This window comes from Gastrolobium bilobum, unplaced genomic scaffold (assembly GCF_033153095.1).
Source record: "Gastrolobium bilobum isolate Gb01-03AN ecotype WA unplaced genomic scaffold, APGP_CSIRO_Gbil_v1 utg2703, whole genome shotgun sequence".
In the NCBI taxonomy this organism is placed as follows: Eukaryota; Viridiplantae; Streptophyta; class Magnoliopsida; order Fabales; family Fabaceae; genus Gastrolobium; species Gastrolobium bilobum.
The window spans coordinates 21,322-36,523 of record NW_026898904.1 but is presented as its reverse complement, the minus strand read 5'-3'; the positions used below and the strand labels follow the sequence as shown (position 1 = coordinate 36,523).

At 34.9% G+C, this 15,202-nt stretch overlaps 1 protein-coding gene across 1 annotated transcript; it reads left to right on the top strand.

The window, feature by feature from the left end:
• Window positions 1-12,238: 12,238 nt before the first annotated feature.
• On the top strand, window positions 12,239-14,071 carry LOC133285301 (9-cis-epoxycarotenoid dioxygenase NCED2, chloroplastic-like). Its single transcript, XM_061482520.1, has one exon. It carries the CDS (start codon window positions 12,239-12,241, stop codon window positions 14,069-14,071), a length of 1,833 nt encoding a protein of 610 aa, XP_061338504.1.
• The last annotated feature ends 1,131 nt before the right edge of the window (window positions 14,072-15,202 follow it).

Here is a 15,202-nt window from a genome sequence, read left to right as displayed (position 1 = left end):
TAAGATAATTAGGCATGTTAATAATTATACATGCCATCACAACATCTAATCAGAATGTAATTAATCAGCATCGTCATCCACTACTCCAAGGCAGGGGCTTTGCCCCTAGAAGCATCTCCACTATTCTGGGTACCTGAAATGATGTCACCAAACGGGGTGAGATAACACATCTCAGTAAGCTCATGGTTCACAGAGGATCCTCTAATCCTCTGAGCTCACTTCCTGCATGACAAGTCAGATATAAAGCATATAATACAAGCATACAACATAAACATAACATCATCATATCATTCTTGTGTAAACCTAGGGTCAAAGCCATAGACGGTTACACATGTGTGACTCTAGGGTCAAGCTATAGACAGTCAACACAACCTCAGTATGAAATAGCTCCCAGAGTCAAGTCATAGGTAGCCAACATACCATGATCACTAGCCAGGATTCTCATAACATATATCATCAGTGCATCAACATAACATCTATATGAATGCACATATACATTATACCACATACTTTCATACAATACAACCATAATGCCCACCATCATGGTAGGGCCACAAGAGAGAGGAGCAACCAGAACTAGGAGCTTACCTCACTGAGCTTATCACAAGCTCAACTCCAACAGTTAAACACGTATGCTCCAATAAATCCTCAAGTGCTAAGTCCTTTAGGAAAACCTAGAGCAGGAATTCTTTACATCATTAATACTTAATCACTTAATGATTCCTCATTTCATTCTTACATGCCAATAATATGCCCATTATATGTCTAGACCAATTATTACATAATTATGTATTTTAGTGCATTATGAAGAGTTAACTTGCATTACAAGCAACCTCAATCTTCAATCACTTACATAATTTAGAATCACATTCTAAGCTCACTTAGGTAGCTTAGATTATTTTTTACACATCCAATCCCTAAATAGGTGACAAGGTCGAAATGCATGCATAGGTATAGCCTAGGTTGGATTTCCATTTTTAAGCTTAATTCAAGACTAGTTCCTCCACTAATCACTTCACTAATTACTCTTGAGCTTCAATTATGAACCAACACAATTTTCATCACTTACTTGCCCTATTAAGAGTACCAGAATCGAGGCATTAACATGGTCCCATGGTGTTCAATTTAAAGGCTAACTCACTCTTGGTTCCATGGATGCTTAGTTCATCCTTAATTCTTTCTAAGTTAAGCTCCCTTTTTACATATTCCATAATTATGCTAAGTATACCTCCTCTAGTAATTTACTTATTAACTTAGGCATATTAACACTTTGATATTCTAAGACTAAGTTACAAGTTGGTTAAAACCTTAGACACATAATCTAACCTTAATCCATCATTCTTTAAATTTTTCAACCCTAAACCCTAAGTATACTCTATATGGCCGAACCATATACATACCCTAACCTAGGATTTGCTTTCATTAATTCACATGGTCATGTGTCCCTAAGTTCATCCTAAAGTTACCATTTAGTTTCTTAATTAGGTTTAATTAACAAACCCAATTAGGTTTAGTTAGAAACCCTAGGTTACTTTAATTTTAGGGTTTATCCTTAATTAAGTTCATTATGAAGTCCCACTTAGTCATATTATGTCTTGGTACCTCAAGTTCACAAATTGTATGATTAGTGCTCCTAAACTCTAATTAAGTCCAATTTTAGGATTTAATATTTAATTAGTGTATTATGCATAGTCCACCTCATTAACCACTACATTAATGTCCTAATTAGGTCTTAGTGTTGTTTTTAACATAGTGACCCTAGTTTAAATACACATGGCCGAATCTTTAGGGGTGTATATTAGGGTTTTTAAGCTTGTTTCTTTGTCATTTCTTTAGTTAATTAGTCCCTACACTTAATTAATCCACTAATCCATGATTTCCTTATTTTTAACATAACCAATCCATCTTACACTCAAGAGGGAAGATTTGATTAGTTAGGGTTATTAAGATTTTTAGCCATCCTTAATCAAGATTAGTAAGTTTCACTTAGAGATTAACCACTTAGTTAGTCTTTCTTAGTTCCTCTTGAGATTTTTCCACACTTAATAACTTCTTAGTAAAATTTTAGTTATCAAACCCTATTCTTCCAAGTAAGGCCGAAATCATCATGGGTCTTTTTAGGGTTCATGTTCATCTTTTTACATAAAATCCACACAAGGATCCCAAGGTTGCACATTTACCCATCAAACCAACCATTTCTTGGTTCATAACTCAAAAATCCTCAAGAACAACCATCAAAACCCTTTATTTAAAATTGTCAACCATAATTTTCCCACCCACAAAGCCAAAACTGAGAATGAAAGTGAGGATGGAAGGATTTTTGGGTCATCTTTTTCTAAAATGATGCTTACATCTTCAAGCTCACACTTTTAGCTTCAAGCTTCACTTTCACCAACAAGAATGCTCCTTTAAACAAGAAAACACCTTCAAAAATATGCTCAAGAACACAAGAAAGGAAGATGATATTTTTCAAGAAAAAATTTAGAAAACTTACACTAAAATTCAAGAGAACCAAGCACACAAGTGGTGTTCTTCAAGACGACTCAAGAACACAACTCCATGGCTCCATAAACCTTCAAAACTGTGGCTGTACTTGGGGAGAAGGAACACGAAATTTTTTCTTCACACCATAAAAACTGTATGATTGTGAAGAGGAGAGTGAGAGGAACAAGTTTTGTGAAGCAAGTTTGGTGATTTGGTAAGATTTAGGATGAGAGATTCTAAAGAGAAGTGAGAGCAAAGTTCAAACTTTGAATTTTAGAGAGAGAAGGGGATGTGGGGCAACAGATTCTGAATGCTAAGGGAGGGGAAGGTGCCCTAATTAGGGTTGCCATGTCAATTTAGTGGCACTTTGTCCTCTAGTGAAATCCGATATAATTTTTATCTAAACCGTTATCAAATTTTTACCTGGAAACACCCAAGACTCTAACTTTAAGTAATTAACATTAATTTGGCCTAATTATCATGTTCATAACTTAAAAATTTGATTAGTAGATCACAAATACACTAACAATTGTTTAATTGCACTATAGTCTTTACCGGTGTTCTTAACTTTAACATTATTGGTCTAATTATGACTTGCTAGGCATATATTGGTCTTTTCTTTCATTTTCTCATCTTTTTTCCATTCCGAGATTCTAGCGGCTGCTTCTACAATAGTACAAAATACCCAGGAGAAGTGCCTTTTCCAAAATACCACAATATGGGTATTAAACTTCATCAAATCATATACTAACCTCATCTATGATAATAATATCATCAAAATAGCTCTCTAACTATAATTTTCTAACTTGGAGCTATTCTACTGACTGTTACTGTGTCAGCAGTCAAAAATAATATATGAAAATTCACCTGTGTAGACTACCCTCAATATGGATATCAAAATTCTTAGAATTTCATCCTCATTCCATTTATGACCCTAAGGTCTTCCTAATAGTCCATTAATTTTAAATTTATGAAATTTGGGTTATTATTGCTGAAGGTACCATCCAAGCTTTAATATACTGCGGAGATCGGATACGTAATAGGTATGTCTTGAAGAAAAAACAAAAGGTATAAATTTAATCAATTGAAATTATTTTATAATTTAATTATATTCAATTAAATTTTAATAGAAATTTGACTTTATTTTTTATTTAGGAGGAACCAACATCTCAGCATGTGAAATTGCCTATATGAATCTATTAAAAGATTTTTTGTTTCTTAATCTTCTTTTTTTGTTTCTATTCTTTATTCTTGTTTTTTGTTTTTTACATTTACAAATTGTTTGCCAACTTATGTAATCTTGGAATTGTATTTGTACGAGAGAGAAGATGAAGAGAAGTTTTTGGCTACTATGAAAATCATGATGTGTTTGTTGGATTCATGTAGTTATTTTAATTTACATAGTATAGATTTGTTTGTTGGATCTAATAAAATATATATTATTTAGTTTGAGCATTTTGCTTTTGAAAGTGATTTAAATGCATATTCTGATGAGTTTTTGTTGTAATTCATGGTTCCACTTGAAAGTTAAAAATTAACATGCTAACGGGCCAAGCCGGGCCATTTATTTTTTTTATAAACGGGTCAAGTCAGGCTATCAGTTAGACTTGTACTAGACTCGAGTCAGGCCAAATTAAAAATTTTGGCGTAAGCTTGGGCTTTTTGGTAGTCAAGTGATAATTATAAGAAGTTGAAATGATATCCGTAATCACAATAAATCTAAGTATATTATATGGGGGTTCAAGTAATATACTTCTAAGTATTGAGTTTGAAACTATAAAAGATTAAATAATATACCAACCATATCACCACTATCGGTTAAAGCGAAGTTTTTCTAGTCCAAAAAAAAAGAAGTGAAGTTTCTTCAATAAATTTTTTTGTAAAATACACTTCGTTTTCACAATTGAAGAAAAGATGTACCCATCACAGGCCTTCCCTTCTAGGCCGTTAACTTGCTGCTCGCTGGCCTTTCAAGTTGTGCCTTTTGTGTAAGAACTCAAATGATCGATGTTCCTTTTTTCATCTGCGGCATCTCACTAGTTGTGCTCAAGTGACTAACTCCTGAAATGTTGGGAAAAATAAATTTCCAAATAATGATGCAATTTTTTGTGTGTGGATAAATCACTGATATCCTCTACATGGTAATCTTGTTCGGAGTGGGTCCAGGATAAAGATTTTAAACCCCTCTCAAAGATGATACTAGGGAGGATCGAACATATGCTCTCACCCCCTGCTCAGCTCCCATTACCAACTGAGCTACCATTATTTGATTTTTTATTTTTTATTTTTGGTTATGAATAAGGATGCATTTGGTAGAAAGAAAGGAAAGTCTAAAAATATCAAATGTGTCAACAATGGTTGTTACAGTCTTAATTAAAGAAAAAAATCAAAAAGAAAATCAACAAATGTTAGAGAAGTATAAAATCATTAATGGCACTATATTTCTCTAACATGCTCCCTCACACGAGAGCATATTGTGCTTGAACGGGGGATAATACACATGTCCACCAACTTATGCCAAGAAATTCCATAAGACTTAATTAAATGAAGAACGATGAGGATTGAACCCAAAAGCTTAAGCTATTGGGTGAGATTATATTAATGGTTTTATATATCTCTAAACATTTGCTAGAGAATAGTATAAACCATCAAAGAAGTCTTCCCTTAAAAGCTTAAGCTATTAGGAGAGGTTATATTAATGATTTTATACTTCTCTAACACGCCCCCTCACATGAGAGCCCATTGGGTTTGAATGGTGGATGATGCATCAGACCTAGCCTACCTATGCTAAGAAATTCCACAAGAAAGTGGGGGTCGATGAGGATCGAACTCGTGACCACTTAGTCATTGAGGCTCTGGTACCATGTAAAAAACTAATTCAACCCAAAAACTTAAGCTATTGAGTGAGGTTGTTAGAGAAATATAAAATCATTAATGTAAATGTAACCTCAGCCAACAACTTAAACTTTTGGGTTGAATTGGTTCTTTATATGGTATCAGAGCCATGATGTCACAAATTCGATCCTCATTGCCCCCATTTAATTAATAAATAATTAAGTCTTGTAGAGTTTCTTAGCACAGGTAGGCTGGACCTGAAGCATCATCCGCAGAGGCGGAGGCAGGGTGTGTTAGGGTGGCAGCCGCCCTCCCTCTCTTAAAATTTGTAGAAAATAATTTTTATCAAGGGTGAGTGGTCCTTCACCCACTAAAGAACAAGGGAGAAAAATGATCAAACAAGGGTATTGTCAATGGTTGTCAAAAACCATCAATTTTCAAAGCTCCACCTGATTTTTGAAAGTGAAGGTACACACATCGTTAAATACGCCATCGTTGTAGAGGTTACTGTGTGGGAACTTTTTAGAATTGAGATGATGGACCTCAGTGAGGGTGTTATTACGCATAATTACACTGTCGATGACATCGAGCACTCTGATGTCTCAATTGTGAGTTCTTAATTATTATTGTGTTTAGATGTTTACGGTAATTTTTATCCAGCCACACATGTGGTACATTTCTCTTGTGTGTCACGGCAACAAACCATGGAGAAGAATTTTGATGCTCCAGGAGCACCGTTGACTTAGTGATCCAGACCAATCAAAATCGGGAAAGAGGAGAGAGCAAAATCATTTTTTTATCGAGTGTCAGCCCCTTAATGAAAGGAGCACATAGGCCTGGAGCACTAAATTTTTTTCCCAAACCATGACCTGTCCGCGAGATGTGAAATATAAGTAGAAAATCCATAAGAAAAAAATTTGAAGAAAAAAATTCTTAATGGTGGGCGTCCAATGATATGCATTAGAGGTTCCTAAAGTATCCCGATTTACTTAGGCATATCTTCTGTATATTTACTTTGGCATACCTTTTTCTGTACACTAACCAATGGCATGATCATCAAATTTACTTCTATAATAAAGTCTTAACCCAATTTACTTCGGCTTGTACATTTGATTTTTCACCCCCGTGGGGAAAAAATTCTGGCTCCGCCACTGATCATCCACCCTTCAAGCCAATCGGTTTTCATGAGAGGGAACACGTTAGAGAAGTATAAAACCATTAATGTAACCTCACTCAATAGCTTAAGCTTTTGAATTGAATTGGTTCTTTATAAAATGGTTTTATAGTTCTTTAACAAAAGATAAAACTTGTTTTACTATCGGATAATAAATAAAGCAAAATGTTATGTTTACAAACTTTTTGTTTATAAATTACACTATGTACTCTAGGCAGTACACTCACTTGCGAATGTATTTTCCAGAGTACATAGTGTAGTTTGTAAATAAAAAGTTTGTACATGTAACCTATACCACAATTAAATACTGAGTTTATTGTTTCTCATATTATAGGAGATAAATTTATTTTCTTCACACACATAAAAATATGTATGGCCCATATTTTTTTCTTTTTTTTTCTTCTCCACACACGGACCCCACACAATTTTATGTGTGTGTAAAAGATAAAATTTATCTCCTACACCATGTTAAAAAATAATATAAACCATTAAAAAGGCCCTCACCCAACACCTTAAGATTTTGGGTTGTTTTGGGTTGAAATGGTTCTTTACATTGTATCAGAGCTTAAGTGATCACAAGGTCACGAGTTCGATCCTCACCTCCCCAACTTTCTAGTGGAATTAAATAAGCACAAGGTAAACCAAAAAAATTGGGCCTATGTAATCTCTATGCTTCAAGACCCAAAGGGAGGGAGACCCTCACCTAATACCTTAAGATTTTAGGTTGAATTAGTTTTTTACATGGTAACAGAGCTTTAGTGACCACAAGGTCACAAGTTCGATCATCGCCATTCTCCACTTTTAAGTGGAATTAAAATAAGCACAAGGTAAAGCCAAAAACATTGGGTGTGTGTAATATCCATACTTCAAGCTCTTGTGTAAGGGGTGTGATAGAGAATAATATAAATCATTAAAAAGGGCCTCACCCAATACCTTAAGATTTTGGGTTGAGATGATTCTTTACACAACATGAGAAACATTAATTTTTTATATAATTAAAAGAAGGGATAGGTTATTCTTCCTACTCTTATTTTGCCTACCCCTTTCAATACCATTAGATTACAATCTTATCCCATGGTGGAGTTTTACTATATAAAATAAACTCTTTTACTCCTTTCTCTCTCTCTCTCACTCCTCTCATTCTTTCTATCTCCTCTCATTTCTCTCTCTTTAATGGCGCTTCTGCATCAAAAAAAGGTGCAAGCTTTTTTCTCAATTCATCCAACCCAGTCATTATTATGAGCATTTACATAAAAAATTGAAAAGAGATGTCAAGAAGAAACAAACCCGGATGCCCTATGTTATAGAATCAGGTATGTCTGTTGTTGGGCGTAACATAGAGAGAACATAGATTATTTCCCCACTTCAAGGGGAAAAATAAGATAAGAATAAGGAGATAAGTTGATTTGATTTCAAATTTCAACAGCAAAGTAAAAACGTCACTGTAATCATGGATTAATTCAAAGGAAGGGATGCTTCGTGGTTTTTTTTTTTTTTTTGTATTTTTGTGGTTTCTGCCATGTTTAATTATATCAGATTCAAGGAATTTTGAAAATTATATTCATCCAGCAGAATTATCATGCCATTAATCATTGATTGGATTTAGATTCAAATATAAATTTAGATTATAAATTACGCAAATTGATAGAGAGAAAGGGAAGGAGAGAGAAAGAGTGTGGGAGGTAGTAAGGAGAAAGAAAGGGGAAAATATTTATTTTATTCCGCAAATCTCCACCATTAGATGAAATTGTAATCTAACGATGTTAAAAGAGATAGACAAAGGTAAGCAAAATAAGAGTAGACAGAATAACTTATTCCTTAAAAGAAATAGTTGTCTATTATACAGAAAATATAATGTATGTGCTTCATCCTGCATTCGAAACTCTAGTTGTTGGAATTATTTATAGTCGAACCTCCGTAGTTTCTTTAGTTTAAAACAAAACCAACACTTCATTTAAAAAAAAGTAATAAAAGAATTTACTAATTTCTCTTTTTAAGTTAACTTAATCACCTAGGATATACAAAATAGAATAAAATAAACTGATTTCCAACCAAGTCATCTGCACACAAGCCAAATACCAACGCCCCAAACAAAAATATAAGATGTCAATTCTATAAAAATTAATGTTCATAGACTGAAAAGGACCCTTTTAATTAACAGCAAAAGAGGTTACCCAAAAAAAAAAAATAGCAGCAAAAGAGAATCTTAGTGACCTGTGGGGATTACTAAGCTATGAAGGTTGCCTTCAATGAAATGAATTTCATGTCTCTTTTATTCTTGGATAGGTATGTCTGTCATTAGATGAAGACACATCAATAACTTTATATTATATTTTTAAGTCATGAACTAATTATTTCAAAAGCTTAAATCATTAATTAGGTTAAGATATATAAACGATTTTGTATTACATTTTTTGCTTTAATATTTTTACAGTGAATGTAGATAAGTTATCTATATTCACTTCCAAAATAACGTCGTTTTGAGTTGAAAAATTATAATAAGAAGGACTATTATAACCCTGAAATAAATTATAATTATAAAAATATTTTGATTTTCGTCCCAAGACGACGTCGTTTTGGGTTCAATGTAGATAACTACATGGTCTTCCATTCAAGTTATATATCTAACATAATTACAACCTCACTTATTTAATAAAAATCAATTTATTTCAAGGAATTCGATATTTATATATATGATTATTAACAACGTTAACAAGCTGAATGTCTAATTCTAATACAAAGATGAATTCCTTATTAAGTAGTACTGTACGTTAATCGTCATATTTTTTCATGTTCTTTGAATCGATCACCTTTTTTATCTAAAGCAAAATTTATAGTAGAAAAAAAAATTAGGAGGTGGGAAGAGTCGTGAATCCATCACTTACTATGATTATGATGGTTTACATCTCACACTATATATGTACAGAACCCATAATGAATTTTACGAGTGCCATAGACGATTATAACTCAAGTTTGTTCATTCTAGATTCGTAGGCACTGTGCCCATACAAAGATATTTCCAGAAAATTAAAGAGAAATACTGTTCACAAACGGAGAAAAAAAAATTTATTCAAAAATCCAGATTTTCAAAATTATAATTTTTACATTCAATTTACGATAATATCAAAAAATATAAAATTTAGAAAAATTTAATTTTTTGATAATCCTGAAAAATTTCGCATACCAAACACCTCCTAAGGACTTAGGAATACAAATGGACTATGTTGTTTTCGGTTTAGACCAAACTCAAACTTAACCCGACAATTTTTTAATATCCCCTAAAATCAAACTAACCTAAATTAAAATGTTCACGGTCGGATTTTACCTTAACCATGACAAATACAGTTAAATTAGTTTGTTGAGCTAGGTCTTCAATTCATATTTATGGTCTAAATCAAACTAACCTAAATTAAAATGTTCACGGTCGGATTTTACCTTAACCATGACAAATACAGTTAAATTAGTTTGTTGAGTTAGGTCTTCAATTCATATTTATGGTCTATAATGTTGTACATAATTTGGTCACGGTAATTCTCTGAAAGTTAACGTTACTAAATTATTGCATGTTTAAAAAGAAAATCTCATAATGTATTTTTATGCAAAAATCAAATAGCAAATTATAAGACTAAGAGAGAATTATTCATCATATGACCTTTTTCTTACAAATAAAAGTATAAAAAGATAGGATCAATGTTGGTCATTTAAAGATTAAGATATATGACAAGCTTTATTGAATAAGATTATATTAATGGAAATACTATTCTTTTGTCGCAGAAATAATAAATAGTATTTTCTGTTGACAGATTAAAAATTGAGTTTCTTTTTCTTTTCTTTTTTTTTTTTTTAGAAAATAATGGAGTCCATTGATATTTATGTGTGCAGGAAAACTCACTTATCAACTATCACGTAAGAAAACTAAATCCGTTAGATTAAATTCATAATGTAAAAGTATCACTTGGCGCAGACACAAAAGCAATGAATGGGGGTTAAGGAATTTTGAGGAGATCTCTTAGGTGAAGAAAGCAATGGGGGCCGAGGACATTGATAGGTAGTAATCCATTTGTGTGGGTCACATCATAGCTTTGTATGAAGTTGCATGAGAAGGAAGAAACAGTGATATCGATGGCAATTAAAGTGCCTGTCTATTTGGGTAGTAAATTTTGAGAATTATTATAGTGCATCATCTCCTATTAAAATTGAAAATAAATATAGTTAAATATTTGGACCGACCCCTTGCTTGCATGACATGAGGGAGTGTGCCGCTACTCTCCCTCATTACCCTTTCTATCTCATTTTCATCCCACTTTTGTGGGTGCCAGTGTGTCCCTGGCTTTTATTTGACGCTTAAGTCAACTATATATACTGATCTATTCATGAAAGCTATATAGGAAAAATTATAAATCATCATTTCTAATAAAAATATAGAAAATGAAGAAATAATTAAATTATAGTAGTTCTGACCTACGGGTAGCTAGGCATGCACCAACTTCTTCTAGAACACTTCTTAATTTTACAATTGAATTTTTTTTCATATTCTGTATTTTAGCTCAATATTTCCTCCCTACGAGAAATTCTGTTGTTTTTCCACACACACAAAAAATCATCACAATTTTTTTTTTTTGGTAATCAAAATCATCACTATTTATTTATTAGGGATCCTACTAATTGTCCATTTTCCATTCTCATTTTAATGGATCGAAATTCTCTTGGAAGAAGAAAAATACACAAGAAATTTTCTTTCCATATACGATGTGTCAACTATTAGATCTTCTTTGGTCATAAATGAAAAACAATTTTATTTTTAAATTCTCCGAAATTATTATTACTTCTTATGAGACAATTTACTCACAATTATCTTTTTTTATAATTACATAACTTCGTAAAGTTATATTAGATTTAGCATACATAATTATCTAAATTTAAGCACAAATTAATTGATAAAACAAGGAAACAATTTAATGGGTATAATTGTATTTGCAATATTATATCAGTAACGCTTTTTAAGATAAAGTGCAGACTAGTATCAATTTCTCTTTCCTTTTATTTCTGCTTATTTTATTTTATTTTTCCTTTTTAACGTGTTAAACTGCTTATAACTTACAAATTTATGGGTTTAAAAAAGTTTCACTAAATATCAACTAAATTAATTTAATCCAAACTCATTTCAATTTATTCGGATTGGATGAACTTTGAAATTTAAATGCAACCAATTAATTATTTTCACTGCAGAACTGATTAAATAGAAATAGATGTTTTGTTTTGATCCTAAAATGAATCCAATTCAGTATACCAAGTACCAACGCATGTAATTGTGACTCACTCAACTCAACTCAACCCAGCAATTTATGTTTCTCCTCCTTCATAAAGGTTTCGGTGTCACAAAAGACCACTAGCAATTCCAAGCCGAATTTCATTGCCCCCACACCCACGTACAATTTGGAAGCCACAAACAAATCCACAAATACACCACGTGGTCTTCTCTTGCATGTCTGAGGTGGACCTCCATAAACAACCCCTTCACCGCAAAATTAAAAATAAAAATAAATTTAATAATAACAACACTTCTCTTTCTTTCACCTTCCCCACTCTATTTATAACCATTTTCCCTCTCCCTTTCTCCCCCCAAAACCCCTCTCTTCACTTTCAATTCTCTTTTTCCTTCCTTTCTTTCTTTCTTTCTTTGTCTTCTTGACAAAAACACACCAAAATATCAAAATCAAAATCAAAATCAAAATCTCCATTATCATGGCACCTTCTTCAATAGCATACTACTCTAGTAGTAGTCCTTGGGCTAAACCTCAAATCCCTCACCACCCTTTCTCCTCTTCCTCCTCCTCTTGTTCATCATTAATTGATTTGGGCTTCCCCTCAAAGTCCACCATGGGGTTGAAGAAGAAGCCCATTAGAAAGGTTGATTGTGCTCTACACTCTCCCTCAGTGTTCAATTTCCCAAAACAACCCTACAACAAGAACCCTCTAATTAGGAAAGAAAACACAGACACTCCCAAAAAGCCTCAGTGGAACCCATTCCAAAATGCCGCAGCAAAAGCACTTGACATCTTCGAGAGCGCGTTGCTCTCACGCGAGCTCCAACAACCTCTCCCCAAAACCATGGACCCACGTGTCCAAATCGCCGGAAACTTCGCTCCGGTTCCTGAACAACCCGTCGTCCACTCCCTGCCCGTAACCGGAACAATCCCAGACTGCGTTAACGGCGTTTACCTCCGTAACGGCGCCAACCCAATGTTCCAACCTATTGCAGGGCACCACCTCTTTGACGGCGACGGAATGGTGCACGCCGTCAGCATCAATGACGGCGCCGCTGGCTACGCATGCCGCTTCACCGAAACGGAGAGGCTCGTTCAGGAACGAGAGCTTGGCCGGCCGGTGTTCCCCAAGGCCATCGGAGAGCTTCACGGCCACTCCGGCATCGCAAGGCTCCTCCTCTTCTACGCAAGAGGACTATTCGGCATCGTCGACCACCGCCGCGGCGCCGGAGTGGCCAACGCCGGCCTCGTCTATTTCAACGGCAAGCTCCTCGCCATGTCGGAAGACGACCTCCCCTATGAACTCAGAATCACCAACTCCGGCGACCTTAGAACCATTGGCCGTTACAGCTTCAACGACCAACTCAATTCCACCATGATCGCGCACCCAAAGATCGACCCTGTCTCCGGCGAGCTCTTCGCCTTGAGCTACGACGTCTCCAGGCCTTACCTGAAGTACTTTCACTTCTCGCCGGAAGGAAAAAAGTCGCCGGACGTCGAAATCCGCTTGTCCGTTCCGACGATGACGCACGACTTCGCCATCACGGAGAATTTCGTCGTGATCCCCGATCAGCAGGTTGTGTTCAAGCTCCAAGAGATGATCAAGGGTGGTTCTCCGGTGATCTACGACGGCGAAAAGAAATCGAGGTTCGGCGTTCTTCCCAAGTACGCATCGAACTCATCAAGCATCGTGTGGGTGGAGTCGCCGGACACGTTCTGCTTCCACCTTTGGAACGCGTGGGAAGAACCCGAAACCGACGAGGTGGTGGTTATAGGGTCGTGCATGACGCCGCCGGATTCGATTTTCAACGAGAGCGAGGAGAGTCTAAAGAGCGTGTTATCGGAGATAAGGCTGAACTTGAAGACAGGGGAGTCCACGCGCCGTGCCGTGGTCCCGCAGTTGAACCTGGAAGCGGGGATGGTGAACCGGAACCGGCTCGGGAGGAAGACCCGGTTCGCTTACCTTGCGGTTGCTGAACCGTGGCCAAAGGTTTCGGGTTTCGCAAAGGTGGACCTGTTGAGTGGGGAGGTGAAGAGGCACAGCTACGGTGATAGAAAGTACGGTGGAGAACCCTTCTTCTTGCCGAGAGGAAACTGCTCAGAATATGAAGAAGATGATGGGTACATTATGGTGTTCGTGCATGACGAGATGACGTGGAAATCAGAGCTTCAGATTGTTAACGCCGTCGACATGACGGTGGAAGCCACCGTGGAGCTGCCATCCAGAGTGCCATACGGTTTTCATGGCACTTTTGTGGAAGCTAAGGATTTGGCATTACAAAGAAATGACCAACTACACGTGGACTATTGAGTTGGGTTTGAGTGGGTTTTTTTTTTTTAATTTTAATTAAAGTATTTTATTCTATTCTATAGGGGTATATAAATAAATAAATAATCAAAGAGATAGAAGAAGAAACAGAGAAGTGAGTTAAAGAGTTAAGAAGGAGAAATTGACAGAGGGATGGCAGGGAGACACGTCCCCGGGTTCTCCTGAACCAAGATTTTGTTGGTATCATTTAGGTTATATCTATGTTTATGGCAGTGATGAGTGAGTGTTTCTGGAATCAGCTTGTAGCTTTGGTATCTGTACTTACATGCAGCTCAGCTGGTTTCTGTTTTTTTATTTCTCTTTTTAATTTCAATACTTATATATATTTCTTTATTTTGTGTTTTTATTTACCAGGAATTCTCTTTCTGTTCTGCATTTGGATCATCCTTACTCCTTTGTTGTCTGCACGCCTTGTGTTCTGTCCAAGTATTGTCTGCATTTAATTTGGATCATACTTTTGCTCAGAGCTGGTTTCAATCAATGATGATAAGTTTTTGTGATTAACTTTGCAGACCATTTTTTTTTTTGGTACAACAGACCATCTTATCTTATTCATACTGAAAGTGTGTTAAAAATTAATTTGGATTTGTATTCCAGTTTAGGTCAGTCTAAACAGCTTTTCAGGTAAATTTGGATTCTCTCTGAGCTAAATATGCAAAATCTGCAATTTAATGACAAGACTCTAATCTTTAATAATAATAATAATAATAATAACAAGACTCTAAAATCAAGTGAAAATTGTGAGTGGTTTTAATCTCTTGTACAACATAACGAGTCATTGAACTTTTCAATGACAAATGCAATTTGGGTTTACTTCGTATTCCTTTTTTGAAAAGTGTATATATATATATATATATATATATATATATATATATATGAGATAACATATCCCTCCTACTCATACATTAAAAGGTGTGCTAGCATTTATTTATTTTTTTACTTTTTTTTTAAAAAGTGGGTCCCACATGTTTTGTGTCTATGGCATGAGATAGCAAATCTCATGCAACATGAGACTTGTATTTTCCTATATATATATATATATGCTATTTGACATTTTTACCCCTCATTAATTAATTAATAATCATTTTGCTCCTGATTCAAAATTATCTATCA